Below are 19,262 nucleotides of genomic sequence, written 5' to 3'. Positions count from 1 at the left end.
CGCTGAATTTTCCTCCTCCTATAGAACCGCCTACGTCTGACTCTTAAATCCGTATCTTTTATACCGTGACATAACGTCGCCTTTATTTGCCAAAAAGTTAACAGGTTAACTGCAGGGGAAACTTAAAGCACATATTTTTGGACCAATTTCGTAAACTTTTACATTTTATTACGAATAAGAGCAAAAAGGTATTGACAATGATGACAGCCCGGCTGGTATGAATCTTGACGGACATTTAAATAATATAATCCGTAACGGATCAAAATCAGCGCATCAGGCTGGAAAAGTATGTACCTACCTGTGTATTGTATTGTGTTCAAATATTAAAATTCGTTAAACACCGTTTTTTGCTTAAATCTCCGCGAAGTACAATAGTACATTACATACCTAGGGAGGTGAATTCGTGAATGCTCCAGATCGCAGGTGTTTGTGGCCCGAACCGACGGTGAGGGCCATAAATATGAGATCTGGGGCTTTACGAATTACCGCCCGTGGTTTGTCTAATGTTTTACGTCTTGCCTTGGCAGTTGGCCAGGGCATGCCCTCCCATTCCGAAGGCCGTATAATTCTTTTTAAATCGATATCATAGATGGCGCTATATGTCACAATCGGCGATAACGAAATTTTTATCTTACAGATTAAGATGTATTAAGAGACATTTAAAGTGTCATAAATTAAAAACATTATAAATGAAATACAAACATTAATAACAACACGAATTCAATGCATTCATTTTCAAAATTTGAAATCACAATTATATCGCGACTGACTACGTTATGAACAACAGCGCAGGACAGTTATGTGGAGCTGTCGAAGTAATATTGAATATTGTCACTAGATGGAGCCACCACGGTTCTAATATGTGGAGTTTGATTTAGAATAATTACATTTGAGTTATGAAACTTATGAATTACGAAATTTAGTACATAATGTAAAAAAAATAGATCGGTCGATAAACATGCCTACTCTAAATGAGTACCTATTTTTTTTAAAGTAGGCCTGACGTTAAAATATAAATTTAAAAAACTCGTAAGCCGATGTTTTTCAAAAGAAATGAATGCTTTGTTTTTAAATACAATGCAAGTTTTTATTTCGCTTGATGTCCAAGTCAAACGCACATTTTACTCCTTTATTGACCGACGCGTTTGCGAAGGTCTCCGTTTTAACTCGGGCCAAATTTCGTTTGAGGAGAACGTTCTCCTCGGTTTAATTCTCAACCGATTCTCATCAAATTTTGTGACCAGATTCTAGGATAAAATAGTTTTTTTTTTCAATGTGATTATTTCAAAATTGCGGAAACAAATATGTAGTCGTATCAATATTATAAGAGCATTTCTTTTCTTTTTGAGATATATTTACAGTGCTTGGCAAAAATGTAGAAATGTTGTAATGGTATAGGCGGTATTTAGATATGTATGTAGGTTTTTACTCGAAAATAAGTAGCCAAATTTCGTCAAATTGGCTAAGTGCTATCATGGCGCAGTTTGCAAACAGTTGCTTTGATGCATGGAGGTTCCAAGTTCGAACCCCAGTAAAGTGCGCTGCTAACTTTTTGTAAATTTTTACACTTATATTATTGTATTATTATTTGTGCAAAGCACGGGTTAAACGTATTCGTTTCATTTTTCCAATCTTTTATTAAACTTTTTGTTAATTTAGTTTTCCTAAATAATTCTAAACGGCGTACCCATATATTTTTTATTCAGTTTTAAGCTATGCTCGCGAGGTCTACAGTTTATTAATTTCCTTGTTGTAAACGACGATCGGCTTAAACCGCGAAAATCGAAGTTTGCAAACTTCATGAGGTAGAACAAACTAAATTGACAGCGATTTTGATAACACAGACTATGCAAGTGTTCTTTTAATTACATAATCTAATAGAAGTTTGATGTTTAAAATAACACTAATAAAATATGCTTGGTATGACTCATGCAACTATCTCTGTCACTCGAATTACAACTTAATGTTAGTAAAAGAGCCCAAAATTTGCAATATTCGGTGTTCGCGGGTCGCGGGGCCTGCCTAGTCGAATTTTTGTTGACGGACAAACTCCGACAATGACTGCACTCATGACTACGACGGGAAGTATGGGGGTGGTCATGATTTGGTCATGGACTGGCCACGGTGTGACATGCGAGTTACCCTTGAAAAAAATGCTACCTAGGTGTTCGTATTTCCAATGCAAGGTCATGACCGCCATGACTGGTCAAAAGTCGATGTTTCGTTTCTAAACTGAACACAGTGCGCGTTTGCAAACTTGAATTGACAATACGGTGTGTTATATCTATAGGTTTGTATTTATTTTTAATTTAATACGAGTACTTATGTTCTCAATCGCTCCAGCGTCTCAAGGCCGCACAGCGACGTGCACACGCACACTCGGATTAAGTACTAATTGTAAGGTGCGTCTGTGTGCTTACAAAAACTACCATACAACTAGGTACATAGGCGTGAACGGCCACAGTCATTCGTGCCGTCCTCTTCTTCTTTCTAATAGGAGCGACAGGGACAGCATGCACGGTTTGAAACTTCTAACAGTTCTAACCATGTTAATAAAAGAGGGACGGGCAATATATCTCGCCGCGAGATACTGTCGTGCCTATCATGGGCTAGCCCGGCTGTAAATATTTGTTTTTAGTGCAAATATTTCCTTTTTGTATTTTAAAATACTACAAAATAAATCGTGTTACTGCCGTTTGTACGAGAATGTACATTTTTAACATGAAATAAATGTTTAATAAATAAATAAATATTATAGGGACATTCTTACACAAATTGACTAACGATACAAATGTGTAATATACAATTAATACTTAAATACATAGAAAATATCCATTACTCAAGAACAAATATCTGTCTCATTATATAAATAAATTACACTTTATTTTCAATATAAAAAAATCGATCGAGTAGGTAATTCAAGGTCACTTTTTTTGTAACGTTGTGGACCTGCTACTTACGGGTTAAACACCCTGACCATGGAAACCGGCATACCCTTATTATTTTCCCTCCTCTTTTTTATTTCCGAGACTTGGTGCGCGACTGACACTATCAATAGCTGGCGCGCTCGAGTAACATTTTTAATAACTAATCCGTTTTGTATATATGTTTTCTTAGGTACAGTCAGCAGCAGAATTTGCTAAGCGGGCGAGGCGTTCATAATTACCTTGACGCGCTCTTATTCACTTAACAATAAAGTCGCGTCAAGATTATTTTGAACACCTCGCCCGCTTAGCAACTATTGCTGCTGACTGTACATGATAGGACAAGTACGGCTACCATTAATTGACATTTGACTTTTACGCCACCGACTGCGTGAACTCGATCGCACCAATACATCAATGCGAGTGCGAGCGAGATAGACTGCGATCGACTTCATGCAGTCGCTAGCGTACCTAAACGTCAAATGCCAACTCATGATAGCCGTAGCGAATAAGCTACAAAACTTTTAGTAGCTAAATAAAAAAATGAATAAATCGGAAATACAATTAGTTTATTTATTAATTTAAAAGCATGGCAAAAAAAAACGTTACACACATTTTTTATTGCAATATTACGAAATAGAATGTAAAACACGCAAAGCAACGTACATATATGGGGCATTATCTATGAAAAGGGACCTTATTGTCGATGGCGCTTACGCCGCACAGCGTCGCGCGGCATTGTATTTATATCAGAGCATCGTTAATAACGGCGTAAGCGCCATCGACAATAAGGTCCCTTTTCATAGATAACGTCACATATGCTACTTAGGGCGGTGCGCTTTTTTAGTATGGGATTGGCGGATTGGGTATCTGCATGTACTATGTAATTATGTATGTACTAGTATTTTATGGGGCATTATCTATGAAAAGGGACCTTATTGTCGATGGCGCTTACGACGCACGGCGTGGCGCGGCATTGTATTTATACCGGAAACCGGAGCATCGTTGATAACGATGTAGGCGCCATCGACAATAAGGTCCCTTTTCATGGATAACGTCACATATGATCTGTGATCCTTACAAAATACCTACTCCTTCCTTTCCTATATACATGGTCTTTTTAGGGTTCCGTACCCAAAGGGTAAAAACGGGACCCTATTACTAAGACTCCGCTGTCCGTCCGTCCGTCCGTCCGTCCGTCTGTCACCGTGTCACCAGGCTGTATCTCACGAACCGTGATAGCTAGACAGTTGAAATTTTAACAGATGATGTATTTCTGTTGCCGCTATAACAACTTAACAACAAATACTAAAAATAGAATAAAATAAAGATTTAAGTGGGGCTCCCATACAACAAACGTGATTTTTGACCGAAGTTAAGCAACGTCGGGCGGGGTCAGTACTTGGATGGGTGACCGTTTTTTTGCTTGTTTTGGCTCGACTCGATATTTGTTTATGGTGCGGAACCCTCCGTGCGCGAGTCCGACTCGCACTTGGCCGGTTTTTTATTTCATAATAAATCTAAGAAAATACCGCGTAGTATTATATCTATATCTCTAGGTACTAATATGGGGCATTATCTATGAAAAGGGACCTTATTGTCGATGGCGCTTACGCCGCACGGCGTCGCGTGGCCTTTTATTTATATCTGAACATCGTCAATAATGGCGTAAGCGCCATCGACAATAAGATCCATTTTCATAGATAACGTCACATATAAATTTAGATTTTAATATGCGCATATTTTTTCAAGTTAATACTTTCGATTTTATTTAACGGACGTTAAAAATAGATTGTTTCGTCGGCGCGACCTTGGGCTTTGGGCCTCTCAAGGCCATGTGGACGGCACGCGGCAATGCAACGCTTAGCTCCAAGAATTATTTTATTAAAACAGATCATACCGCAATGCCGTGTTCTTTCTGCCCTAATGTGAAGCATAGGTACGTGCTAGTAGTAGATACCTTCAAACCAGCATAAGAGTCCTCTTTGATTATGCATTATTATTGTGTATCTCAAAGTCACAGTTATGCTGGTTTACCCGAACGCTTGTCGTGCCGATTTGCCGAAGCAAGGTAAGCGATAAGAATACGACAAGAATATTTACAATACAAAAAATATAACAAAAAATTAAAAAGTCAAATTGATTTCATAATCGTAAATTATTTCAAAAAAAATAATAAAAATAAATAAATTTCAATTTTGTCGCCGATGGCTGAAACGCCCTCTAGTAATGATTGACCTTAAAAATGAATGTGATGTGTAGGTTTAGTGCGTGAAAGCTACAACAGATGTCGCGCGAGAGGTGTTTTGACGCCATTTCAACGCATGTTTGTCGTAAGAGTTTTATTAGCTCCGTGGGGCTCCGTGCGCCATCTAGTTTGTTACTGTGAACTAAAAAATTGCCTACAAGTATTTGCTACTTAGGACGGTGCGCGTTTTTAGTATGGGATTGGGTATCTGTACTAGTATTATATGATCTGTGGCCAGGGTGATTTAAATTCTTATCCTCTGCAGGTCGCATGTCTCAACCATTTCTCGTGAAATGTTGTGAGCAGGTTTCATAGTTAAGTAGATAGCATTTTTTGTAGTTTCGTTTTTTGAAAAAAAAAAATCTAAATGACGGAAGTAGACATACTTAAAGAACTTAAGCGCCAATAGGGTCTATGACGTATAAGACTATTGAGAGTTTGCTGTGTCAATTACTAAACGAAGTAAATATTAATTTCTTATTAAAAAAAATATATACCTAATTATATACATAAGTAGGTACTTATGTACGTCAGTAAAATAAGGTACATAGGTACCAGTTTATTTTTTCCCTTTTATTGGAAACACAAATTACCTAGGTAAGTAGGTACTTACAGTTAATTTTTTTAACGTTTCCGAACATTGCTTACTTAAAAGTTCTTCCTACCATTCGCAAATCTTAAAAAAATAACAATACGAGTACCTACCTACATGGACGGATCGTGATTGGATTGCCGGATACGAATATACCTACTGTTGTAATTAGGTATTTAATTCGTATGCAAAGGTACTGCCCTTGAGTTCATATTATTTATCAAATCAAATGTTTCCTTAATCATGAGTCTGATAGTTTGGAAAAGTACCTAGCAACACACCTGTTGATTTAATAACACATACAATTGATATATGAAGAAAATGAAGCCACTTGTGTAATTAATTGCATTTAAAAAAAACAAAAGGGTCATAAATCGCCCTGCTGTCACATTGAATGTTAAATAACGCTAATTAAATAATAAGCTCTTATGTTTTTTCAACATGAGTGAGGATAAAATATTTACCTATACATAATTCTGTCTTTCTTCGTTTAGGTATTTCATACACACAGAAAACAATATATAATCTGTTACAATTGCTATCAATGTACACGTTGCAGAACTTAAAGAAAATTCTTAAAATTTCCGAGATTTTCTGGCCTTGAAAAATTCTTATGCATGTTTCCACTTAGGAAGTTCCCGTTCAGATTAAGGGTTATTACTAAATGTCATTAACTGCTAATTTAGATGAAGGAAAGATAATTTATTTTCATTAAACACTAGGTGTTAATATTTAATACTTTTAGTGGAAGGCTTACATGTTTAGTTAGCCTCATTTGGTATGCTAAGTTTAGTGCTAACGAAAGTTTGATTTAATATTTACGTCGTAGAAATGGAAACTAACTAACTGAACTGTAAGAAAACTTGTCAATAAACGCGCAGAAAAAAAACCGAGAACATTTCATGGCAACTTCGCAATTAAAATAAAACACTTTTGCGCATTGCTAATTTAGAGTATAATCGTAAAAGATATTTAGTAAAGTAAAAGTAAGGTAAATTTATTTGAGGAACACAGGAGATACAGTTTAGGTCTTACATAATAATATATATATATAATAATAGAGCTCTGTGTTTTGCCTATTGTCGTATAAATGTTGAAACTAAAAAATACCTAACACCACTGTTTGCTATTAATAAATTCTTACAATGAAATAAGCATATCAGAATCAAAACAAACGTTTAATGTAGTAATAACATAATATTACTAGGAGAGAAAGAACAGTCGGCAATAAAATCGTGTATCAATAAATATTTATGTCGGTCATTTCCCATTTGTCTTGGCCCGGACCCGGTTTGTTATTTCTTAACCCGCTATCATGTTCAAGGCTATCTCCTTGAGTTTTCTTCGGTGGACCTTCGTGGTTGCTGTTTGCGGAATCGCCTCCAAAAATAGTACGCCTCCCCTTAGCTGTTTCGAGTCCGATAAATTTTCTGTAAAATACATCCCAAATATAGTAAGTGCGTAAAAGCCAATTGTTATTGTACGTATAATTAAAATAATTTGTCATAGACTACAGATGTAGTACAATCAATGACTTTTTTGAATTATTCAAAATGTAAGTCGATTGGCCTCCGTATCGCGAGCAAAAACAAGTGACGATGTATCTATTAGCCGCGATGCTTATTAAGTTACAAAAAGTCCTTATCAATGACTTTATATCGACCGGGATATGGACCGTGATTACCTTACCTTACAAATCTTACAATACATAATCTTTAATAGAAAAAAACCGACTTCTCTAACTACTAGCCTGGACCCACTTAACGGCGCTTATACTTTATTTGGTAATATGTATACATTTTATGGTAATCATAGTGGTTTGTTTAGTTTAGGTATCATAGTGGTTTTCCGGATCAAGGTCCGGGTCCGTGTCCGGATCCGGGTCCGAGTCCGAGTACGGGTCCGAGTCCGAGTACGGGTTCGAGTCCGGCCGAGGCGGGCCCAGTCCAAGTCAAAATCGAAATTCAGAATCACAAAACGTGTACTATGCGTCGTTGAAGAGTTCTGTTCTGATCATCATCAGCAGTTCCGCTTCATCAAATGCCACAGTTTGTAATGTAAATGCTTGATTTTCTGATGAAAATATATAAAATTATATACGTATGCCTTTAAGATTTGAGGAGTTCCCTCAATTCCTCATGGATCCCATGTTCAGGACTTGAGATTGACATAAATGTGCCTAAAAACCTAACTTGCTTAACAAACATAACGAAAAGGACAAATCGCCAAATGCGAGCTATGCGTCGTTGAAGAGTTCCGTTATGATCATCATCAGCAGTTCCACTGCATCAAATGCGACAGTTTTTAATGAAAATGCTTAATTTCTTGATGAAAATACAAAAATCTCTATATGCATGCCTTTAAGATTTGAGGAGTTCCCTCGATTCCTCATGGATCCCATCATCAGAACTGGGTTTTGACAAAAACGGGACCAATCTGTAGCATATACAAACAATCAAAAAAAAAATTTTCAAAATCGGTCCAGTAAAGACGGAGATATGGAGTAACAAACATAAAAAAAAAAAAAAAAAAAACATACAACCGAATTGATAACCTCCTCCTTTTAGATTTGGAAGTCGGTTAAAAAGGTAATCACGGTACATGATACATCGTCAATTGTTTTTGCTCGCGATCCGTAGGCCAATCGACTTACATTTTGATGTCAAATTTGATGTCTCAATGATATATTTTGTAAACATTTGCCAGTCAGACCAATTCGAACTTACATTGCCATCAGAATGCTATTTGAATCATGTTATTTAGTTATCGTGCGTCTTGCTCGCGCCAATACCTACATGCCGAGCGCCTAACTATTGGTACTTGTTGTAAATGAGTGTAGGTACTTTAATCTAAATATTTTTTTTAACTAAATGGAAAGATTTGCGAGGTCCTGGTAGCTCAATTGGTTAAGAGCAACACACGGATTGTGGAGGATGCGGGTTCAAGTCCTGCCGAAAGCGTAACTTTTTCCATTTTTTCCTTAAATATAAAAAATGTAGGTACTCTGTTGTTCAGTTGTTTACCTTTGACCAGCTGTCTGATCTCCCCGGCACTGACGTCATGCCCTGGCCGCCGCACCACGCAAGCGACCGGTAGCTCCCCGCGCGTGTCCGGTATACCGGTCACGGCCACGTCCAACACCCCCGGGTGTTGACGTATTGTAGCCTCCAGTTCTAGTGGCGAGATCTGTGATAAGAAGAATTAGGTTACTTTACTTACTTGGACTGACTTGCAAGTGTGGAAGAGCCATTGTAATCGTCAAAACTCTATGAGATATGGTGTTAATAGTGGCACTGAGAGACTTTGGCACTGTCAAGTTAGAGCGGACTTAGATGGACTTTACGGCTAGAACTACTCGGTTGTGACCCTGCATCCGACACTTACTGGTAGTGGGTTCAAAGGTTGTATGGGCACCTATTGTTGTGAGAGCACAAATAATTATGGGGTCCTATCCTTTAAGAATTTATTTACCGATTATAACCGTTTTTAGGGTTCCGTAGCCAAATGGCAAAAAACGGAACCCTTATAGATTCGTCATGTCTGTCTGTCTGTCCGTCTGTCCGTCTGTCCGTCTGTCCGTCTGTCCGTCTGTCTGTCCGTCCGTATGTCACAGCCACTTTTCTCCGAAACTATAAGAACTATACTGTTGAAACTTGGTAAGTAGATGTATTCTGTGAACCGCATTAAGATTTTCACACAAAAATAGAAAAAAAAACAATAAATTTTTGGGGTTCCCCATACTTTGAACTGAAACTCAAAAATTTTTTTTTCATCAAACCCATACGTGTGGGGTATCTATGGATAGGTCTTCAAAAATGATATTGAGGTTTCTAATCTCATTTTTTTCTAAACTGAATAGTTTGCGCGAGAGACACTTCCAAAGTGGTAAAATGTGTGTCCCCCCCCCCTGTAACTTCTAAAATAAGAGAATGATAAAACTAAAAAAAATATATGATGTACATTACCATGTAAACTTCCACCGAAAATTGGTTTGAACGAGATCTAGTAAGTAGTTTTTTTTTATACGTCATAAATCGCCTAAATACGGAACCCTTCATGGGCGAGTCCGACTCGCACTTGGCCGCTTTTTTTTTTTTTTCATTTCGCCCATGGAACTAAAGTACACCTTACGGGACCAAAGTTTACGAAACGTATGCGCCCAGAGGTTAAGATTATTTTCACGATTTTCAAATCCGTCTCATGAGAAAACATGGCATTCGGGATCACGACCCCAAAATCACCCAGTATATGCCACCTTGTGGACTATGGCTAAGAGTTGAAAAACTTTCTGAATTAATATTCAGAAAGGATACGAACCGATTCGACTTTTCACCAAATTTGGTGATGACTTTCCTTACCTGATGGTTCATATACTTCAGCAGCAATTTAATTCTTTCTACATAGAAGAAGTTGTAGTTTTCATCCCTGTATACCATATCGCCAGTCTTGAACCAACCATCTTTGGTGAACGCCTCTGCCGTTGCCTCTGGGTTTTCATAGTAGCCTTTAACAATTCCAGGACCTTTCAACCATATTTCTCCATTTTTGTATGCTTCGCTTATGTCTTCTTGGGTCTGAACATCTATCAACTGAAAATTGAAAGGCGGAATGTTCGGTGCGGATTTTGTATTTCTTATGACAAAAACTACATAAATAACATATACTTTCATAATTTCATTTTGATAGATGAAACTACCCTATTTAGATCTAGCCTATTTGACCCTCAGGGTTCCAAACTACGGTGCGCGAGTCAATACGGCCCTCGAAAATAAGCAAATCCCATACAATTCACCCTCGAAAAGGAGTAAAGGGCATGCCGCGGCGGCGAGTTTGGAGACCCCTTATTGCCAAAGCAAGGCTATCCGAGTACTTAGGCCTACTGTCCACGGAAGCGTAGCTGCATAGACGCGTATTCGTCATTGTACGCTTGCTGTACGCTAGCTTGCAGCCTACATACATACAAAACCGCACAGCTCTGTCGACGGAGCGGCATCGTCGCGTCAGCGACGCTGCATGCAAACTTCATGCCGCTGGCCCTACCGCATGTCATACGCCGGGCTGCATCGCAAGGAACAGAACGTTGTGTTTTTGTAAAAATAATTGCGGGAACGGCTGCAAAGTTTGTTCAAATAGTGGAAAATATCCGTGTCTTTACAATAATAATCTCACGGAACATTCTCGTAAAGATATTACTGAAAAGGCATGGAATGAGGTGTCAAATTAAATAAAGTGTACATTTCTTTCTATATATGGATGTATCCTGTATTTAAACGGTGTCTTCGGAGACTTCGATAATAATAAGCCAAAATAACGTGTTCATCTTACTCTGTACTGCCAGCATCCCATAGGTTTTCCAAGGGTTGGATTTCTGTTATTCATCGCGTCGTTTGCGAAGACAAATGATGGTGCCTCGCTCATTCCATACCCGATCAACACTTCTGTGTTAGGTGTTAGTTTCTGAAACAACAAGATGAAATGCCAATTAATTAATGTCTTGTTTAGTAGGGGCAGATTGGCACCATTCAGACACGGGGTAGCTTCACATACAGTCACTCTTCAAGCATATCAGAACAACGTATATATTTGCGTGTATAAGTAGCGGTTGGCGAGAGTCAGGTGTCCACGAAGTTAGGCTGCAACGCAGCCATCGCAAACGACATGAGAGGAAGTAATGTGTTTTTAGGGTTCCGTAGCCAAATGGCAAAAAACGGAACCCTTATAGATTCGTCATGTCTGTCTGTCTGTCCGTCTGTCCGTCTGTCTGTCCGTCCGTATGTCACAGCCACTTTCCTCCGAAACTATAAGAACTATACTGTTGAAACTTGGTAAGTAGATGTATTCTGTGAACCGCATTAAGATTTTCACACAAAAATAGAAAAAAAACGATAAATTTTTGGGGTTCCCCATACTTCGAACTGAAATACAAAATTTTTTTTTCATCAAACCCATACGTGTGGGGTATCTATGGATAGGTCTTCAAAAATGATATGGAGGTTTCTAATATCATTTTTTTCTAACCTGAATAGTTTGCGCGAGAGACACTTCCAAAGTGGTAAAATGTGTGTCCCCCCCCCCTGTAACTTCTAAAATAAGAGAATGATAAAACTAAAAAAAATATATGATGTACATTACCATGTAAACTTCCACCGAAAATTGGTTTGAACGAGATCTAGTAAGTAGTTTTTTTTTTATACGTCATAAATCGCCTAAATACGGAACCCTTCATGGGCGAGTCCGACTCGCACTTGGCCGCTTTTTTCACTCCTAAAGTAAATATTCGGACTATATTCTCAAATGTTTCGCACTGAAGTAGTGTTAGATTATATGCAACTATTGCTCAATGGTAAGTAACTACGATCACGAGGCTAATAATGTATGTTTTGTAGGTTTTTATACATGATTTATTTTTCGGTTCCTACGATCTTTTACCTTAACCTCTCCTACGAGCTCCGCTGACACTTTCCCTCCTCCAATAGTGATGGTCTCAAAACAGCTGAAATCACACTGTTCTGCTCCTTCTGGTATCAGCAACGTGGTCATGAACGATGGACTAAACATGACATAGGTTGGCTGCAACAACGTTGGTTAATAGGTTTACAAAGCAATTATGCCCACTTCTCTCCTGTGGGTATACCTATACAAAATTAGGAGTCATAGAGCCAATTTTCTGATTTGAGCCCTATCTGTATAAGGGCGTCCACTAGCTGGCGCGGGTGGACGGAGCGGGCGCACGCACGCGGGTGCCATTGTAGGTAAAATCCGTCGCACGCGTCCGCGCCAGTTAGTGGTGCTCATACTATTTTTCGTTAACCCGCTCACCCCTTCCGCGCAAACGCGACGCTAGCGAACGCCTTAAAAAATAAGCGTTAAGAGGCAACAGGAGTGGTCATTTCTCCATACAAACGTACTCGACTGTTTCCTCCGTGGGTTTTGAAGCTAGAGCAATGATTTTTTCAACACAGATTAATATTGTCAATATCTGTGTCGGACCGTTTTGCTTTTTTTGTCATTTTTAGGGTTCCGTAGCCAAATGGCAAAAAACGGAACCCTTATAGATTCGTCATGTCTGTCTGTCTGTCTGTCTGTCTGTCTGTCCGTCTGTCCGTCTGTCCGTCTGTCCGTCTGTCTGTCCGTCCGTATGTCACAGCCACTTTTCTCCGAAACTATAAGAACTATACTGTTGAAACTTGGTAAGTAGATGTATTCTGTGAACCGCATTAAGATTTTCACACAAAAATAAAAAATTAACAATAAATTTTTGGGGTTCCCCATACTTCGAACTGAAACTCAAAAATTTTTTTTTCATCAAACCCATACGTGTGGGGTATCTATGGATAGGTCTTCAAAAATGATATTGAGGTTTCTAATATCATTTTTTTCTAAACTGAATAGTTTGCGCGAGAGACACTTCCAAAGTGGTAAAATGTGTGTCCCCCCCCCTGTAACTTCTAAAATAAGAGAATGATAAAACTAAAAAAAATATATGATGTACATTACCATGTAAACTTCCACCGAAAATTAGTTTGAACGAGATCTAGTAAGTAGTTTTTTTTTTATACGTCATAAATCGCCTAAATACGGAACCCTTCATGGGCGAGTCCGACTCGCACTTGGCCGCTTTTGTTTTTAAGGCGCTATAGAGCCCTTCAAAAATGGCCAAAATGGCCTAATTGACTATGCCGCAATGAGAGGCGTGGTATTCAAACCTGATATCAATTAGCCAAAAAAGCAAAACGGTCCGACACAGATAATTTCATAATCATTTAGATTTCCAAATCTGGTTACGATTGGTTATGTTTTGGAGGAGGAAACAGTCGAGTACGAAACCTCGATTTTTGAGATTTTTACGCAGGATTTTTCGCCTTGTCCTTATCGCACTAGTTTTAGGAGCCGCTTCCGTTAGCGAGACGGGTATGTTTACCTGAAATATTTAAATCTCAGCTCCTGTTTCGTCTTAAGCATCCTCCAAGGGATTTCAGTAGCGTGCACTGAGGCCACTCGCATATTATGTTGACATTTATTAAATATGGACACCGCGCCGGACGCCCGCTGGTTGGCATCGCCGTAGAGTCAAATCAGTAATGGCTTGGAAAAACAAGCAACAACGGTTGCACTCCGGGAGTGCCGATAGAAGTGAAAACTCACCTCACTATGTTACCGACGCCCGGTAACACGATACATACGTTTAGCGGAGGTATTCTATTTATTTATCATCATTCTCAAATAAGATCACACTTTTTCATTGACATTCATTTACATACTGCCATGACAACGTCAAATTATTTGAACATAGGTAAAGAGTCTTGAAAACTTTTAAAAGGAGTCCTCAACATAAATGTCAAATAACATTGAGTTTTTTTTTATTGATTTAAATGCCATCTAAATTATGAGTGGCCATCTAACTAAACCTTACGCCCCTTACGGTCACGTGATCGCCTTACGCTGTCTCATTTTTTCCCCACCTCAAAAAGTGCCCAGCGCCGCTAAAGAAGTTTTCACTTCAAAAAACAATTTGTAAGTACACAGTATTTGATCGGGCATACCTTATAAGTGTTGATAATATCATACGTGTGTCGCTGCGTTAAAGATTGAGACGATTGCAATCTGGTAAAACGCATTACAGGAGACATCAGAATCATCACTTGAGCCGTTATCCATTGCACTGGTGATGCTATCAGTACCATCTTAGTTGGTGTTGGGAACTTGGTGTACCGAGACCTAAAAATATAACATACCTACTAATAGGTATGTATAGCCTGTCCGATTTCTAACATCAAGTTCGGCATAGATTTACTTACTTGATCTTAGAAAAGTATAACAAGTTTAGTAGCAAGTTAGCTATGTAACTTACATAAATACTTTTTGTACTCTGTCACAGAATAAATAACAGTACTACTCTGTTCAATTACGCCTATACGACATATACGACACTATGCGTAAAGCTATTGTGAGTCAGGTGAAATTTGTTCGTGATCTTCCTCCAGGCGCACAAGTGATTGTGTATTTTCATCACCTGGCACTACTTTTCCCCCAAATAAAACGCCTGGCATTGTTATATTTGAATTAAATACATAATTAGCTATTATATCACACCAAACACAGAGCTCTATAAATTGCACACCTTCAATTGATTTTACAACCACTTTGTTGCCCATCCACTCCCACACCCACCGCTAAACAGCTGCCAGGCGCCCGGATTAATTAATAATGATAGTATGGCATACTAACTAGAGGGATTTCGTTGCTCTATAAATTGCATACCTATGGCCGTGGCTAGCTCTTAGACCAACAGTACCAGTAGTGCAGCTGCGGTCAGAAATGGAATGTTACCCTAATGTGTCGTTAAAGTGTGGCCGTGTCATATGTGCTGTGTGTGGCCGGCCTATGCTAAAAGTAGGTACTTACCATACGTACGGTCCGGTGACAGCGAGATTCTTATGAGTGGCGGCAGCACATTTGGGTAACCCGGTGGTCCCGCTGGTAGCGATCAGGATGGCGATTGTATCTTCAGGATCGAAGTCCGTTGGTCTGTGAAAACAGTTTATTTTTAATCCATCTTGAGCGATTTGTAAACTTGCCATGGTCTGGAAAACTGACCCAGTGGCTATATAACTAACAACTTGCCATGGTCTGGAAAACTGACCCAGTGGCTATATAACTAACTGAGTAAACTGAGCTACAGATGTTCTCTCGAACACAGAACACAGTGAATCATTCACTCCTCCCTTTATAAATAAGCCTTGAGAAGGCACGTGAGATAAATGATATATTAATAAACGACTTTGTTTAAAACAAAAAAAAAATATTTAGCATGGAATCAGATCATCGATTCCGAACCCGGATAATTACGCCCGTGGGCACCCGTGTAATCTCTCTACCGTCAGTTTATAATGTAACTATTGAGTTTTAATTTTTACCAAGCAGAAACGTCTGCGAACGATGCTATTAAACAAGACAGTAGTTTTTCCACTTTTAAATTTATTCTAAGCTTAGTAACTATTGAGATTATAATATGACGAGTGTTTACAATTTTACGGTGACATATACATCAAATAACTCACTTGAACTTTTCAACAGAACTTTGACTTCCATATTTCTCCAAAAATTCTATGAAACTGCACGGGCCACCCTTATCGAAGGTTATTATGAAGGCATCTTTCTCGATTTTTTTTAGAGCTTGCTGAACGTCTTGGGCCCGGGCACTCTGGCAGAACACCACCTTAGGTCTGGACACTTCAAAGTTGCTTTGGAGTTCGTCTAGAGAAGAGTGTTACCCATTATTTATTTAATATTTTTGCACGATAAAAAAAAAGTACAAATAGCGAAAGTTACTGTCAAATTTCATGTTATTTCTAACATAACTTGTATGGTGGCTGCTAGGTTACCTAGTTTACCACTTACCAGACAATCATTAATCATTACCGCGAAAAACGAAATTTCTTATTCTCTTAACAATAAAGTCGCGTTAAGATCATTTTGAACACCTGACCCGCTAAGCAACTTCTGTAAACATCAGAGTAAATAAATCTAGACTTGATAAATTATCAGTATGTTAGTATAAGCCTCAGAAGTATAAGAATATAAGTAAGTACTTACTGTGTAAATACAAAGTCTTATTGAGCTTACTGTGGGACTAAGTCGATCTGTATAAAATTGTCCTATATTATATTTATTAGGTAGGTAATCTTAATCATATCATTCTGGATACTCACTAACACCCAAGGTCGTGTCAATAGGTGACACAATGACTCCCAGGTAAAGCGCCGCGTAGAACGGTATGGTCAGGTCGATGTGGTTCGGAGCCATGAGGGTGATGACGTCACCGCGCCGGAGACCCCGGCTCTTGAGGGCGATGGCGCAGCGAACTGTCCTCGCGAGGACTGAACCATTGGTTTCTGATTCGCCGGTCGCACCGTCGATCTACATTAAACCATTATTAGTGCTTTTAAGGGCTAGTTACACCTTCCTAAACTTAGTTAAGTATAGTTAGGTACTGACAAGAGGGACGCCGCAATACGTGGGAAACGATAGGATATAGGTAATATATCAGATATAAATGGGCCATACGTGAGGCACGATAAGAGATTTCTTGTTATTTACTAAATTTAGGAAAGTGTAACAACCCGTTATTAAGCCTAAACGATTGATTCTTAAGGTGCAGTAGGTTCAGAGTAGGTAAGGTAAAATAGGGGTGGGAAATAATTAGCTTAAATTCACAAATTCTACAAACTAATTTTAGAATTCTGACGAAAAGAACATTTTTACTTTAATTTGCTAAATCTATTCACTGTAATCCTTTTTTTTGTAAATATAAATTACCTGCAAAACGAAATCCGGATCATCCTTAAGGCTTTGCAGCAGGATTTTCCCGAGATGGTGTCTGTCGGAAGGTTTCCCCGACTCCGCGACCACCCGAGACGTCAGCTCGTTCATGAACCAGTGCACGGAGTCGTTCACTCTTCTTGACGGATACATTCTGCACGCAAAGGGTTAATCTCCCCGGCCCTTAAGCAAGTCCCTATAACCATAAGCCCCCTCCAGACTACTACGTGCGTGTGGAATTATAATTATGTCTCTACGCCGACTTAGGGTACGGAGCGGGTGCACGCCCATCGGGCTCGCACTGCCACACTATCGTACATAGGTAAACCCCGTCACACGGGTCCGCGCTAGTTAGCGTTGCTCATACTATTTTTCGTTAACCCGCTCACCCGCTCACCCGCTCCATGCATACGCTCAAGTAAGCGAAGGGCCATATAGCGGTTGTGACAGAACATTCGCAGAGCGAGGAAATTAAAAACACTACCCCTCCACCGCCTCGTCTATTTTACATACTTACATACCTTCTAAACTCTCGCTGGAGACTGACAATGAGAGACACTTATTGCAGGATTATTTTTTAAGCTGCAATTCAAATGATCTCAAGAACTCCTGAAGAAGATCCTGTATAATACAGGATCGTTCACCAGACGTGAACACAATAAATGTAAATGGATTGTTCACAGTCGTATTTAAGTAAAACAAACACAAGGTTTTCCTGTTTTTAACTTTTTTTCTAAGGACAAATTTAATTATTTACAATAATGGTCACCCTACAACATCTAATTATTAATGATTAAACCTATTTAACTGTTATGACAGGACCTTGATTATGATAAATTAATTGTCATACTTGAATGCGATACGATGTTGGTCTACATAGATGTTACAATATTTGGCCAAAATTTCAAGAAGTCCACATGTCATATTTCCCGTAAGTAGGTATCTCGGAAAGTCGGGAAGTCTATCTATAGTTAAAAAAATATAGGGTTAAAGTATCGTTAACAGACAGTAACAGAACTATATGGCAACCAGATAGTATCATAAGTTTTATTTATGTTGTCACAAATAATTTTCCAAGGCAATACATTTTCTTTGTCAATTATTTTCCTTTGGGCTATCGTCGACTCCAATCAATATATTGATTAAAAAATATGCATTAGTTCAATAGTTATATCAATAGTAGCGCCATCTTTCTCATAAACATAAATAATTGACCTTTTTGATTAAAGAATGGGCATTTTGACACCAGGGCATTTTTGCAAAGAATACTGTGACATCTGACCATTCTGGCAGTTGGTCATTATAATTATAACAATATATTATGATAAGTGGAATAGGTAGGCACCTAAGCATTAACAATAAAAATACAAAGAACGGCATGCATGGCGATTACTGGCGCGTTTAGAACGACGCCGACAGCGGCGATGGAGGTACTGCTAGACCTCCCGCCGCTACATCTAGTGATACAATCTGAGGCGCGGAAATCACTACACAGGTAGGCTTTAACAGGCCTCTGGAGCGATAGACACACAAACATGGAATGCGACAATTTCATGAAAAGGATCACCAATATGGGCTTCGATAAGATGCAACCTAAGTTTGTGTTCCGTAAGAACTTTAATGTTAAAGTTCCAATAAGGGCTGAATGGACAGAAGGTCTTGAAGCACCAACGTCGGATGAAAACGACATCATATGGTACACAGACGGGTCTAAGACAGAGTCTGGTACGGGGGTAGGCATTTATGCAAATGACTTTAGTAGTAGTATAAGCATGGGCAATTACGCCACTGTCTTCCAAGCCGAGACATTCGCTATAATTGCCTGTGTACATGAGAATATAGTTAGACAGACCCAAGGGAAGAATATCTATATACTCAGCGACAGTCAGGCTGCACTCAAAGCGCTTACGGCGCCAAGGGTGGACTCTAGACTGGTATACAATGGCGTCCAAGCTCTGAACCAGCTTGGAAGGCACAACAAAGTGCAACTGGTATGGATCCCAGGGCACGAGGGATTCATAGGCAATGAAAATGCAGATGAACTTGCCAGAGCCGAATCTGAAAGTAACCTTACAGGTCCGGAGCGATTTGTGGGTTTGTGGGTGGGTGGGGAAAAGTTATTGTTATTTGGATAAAATAATGGTCAATCGATCAAATGAAAAAAAATATTTTGGTA

At 38.9% G+C, this 19,262-nt stretch overlaps 1 protein-coding gene across 1 annotated transcript; it reads right to left on the bottom strand.

Moving 5' to 3' along the window:
- Positions 1-7,066: 7,066 nt before the first annotated feature.
- LOC134657128 (luciferin 4-monooxygenase-like) lies at positions 7,067-17,239 on the bottom strand. Its single transcript, XM_063512679.1, has 10 exons — positions 17,084-17,239; positions 16,477-16,684; positions 15,826-16,021; positions 15,170-15,292; positions 14,308-14,482; positions 12,194-12,334; positions 11,090-11,221; positions 10,123-10,353; positions 8,788-8,950; positions 7,067-7,194 (listed from the first exon to the last, which is right to left on the bottom strand). The coding sequence occupies exons 1-10, from the start codon at positions 17,237-17,239 to the stop codon at positions 7,067-7,069; spliced, it is 1,653 nt and encodes a 550-aa protein (XP_063368749.1).
- Between the last annotated feature and the right edge of the window lie 2,023 nt (positions 17,240-19,262).

The sequence above is a fragment of the Cydia amplana genome, chromosome 19 (genome assembly GCF_948474715.1).
Source record: "Cydia amplana chromosome 19, ilCydAmpl1.1, whole genome shotgun sequence".
NCBI lineage: Eukaryota > Metazoa > Arthropoda > Insecta > Lepidoptera > Tortricidae > Cydia > Cydia amplana.
The sequence above is the reverse complement of the archived record's forward strand: the minus strand, read 5'-3'. Positions and strand labels throughout refer to the sequence as shown.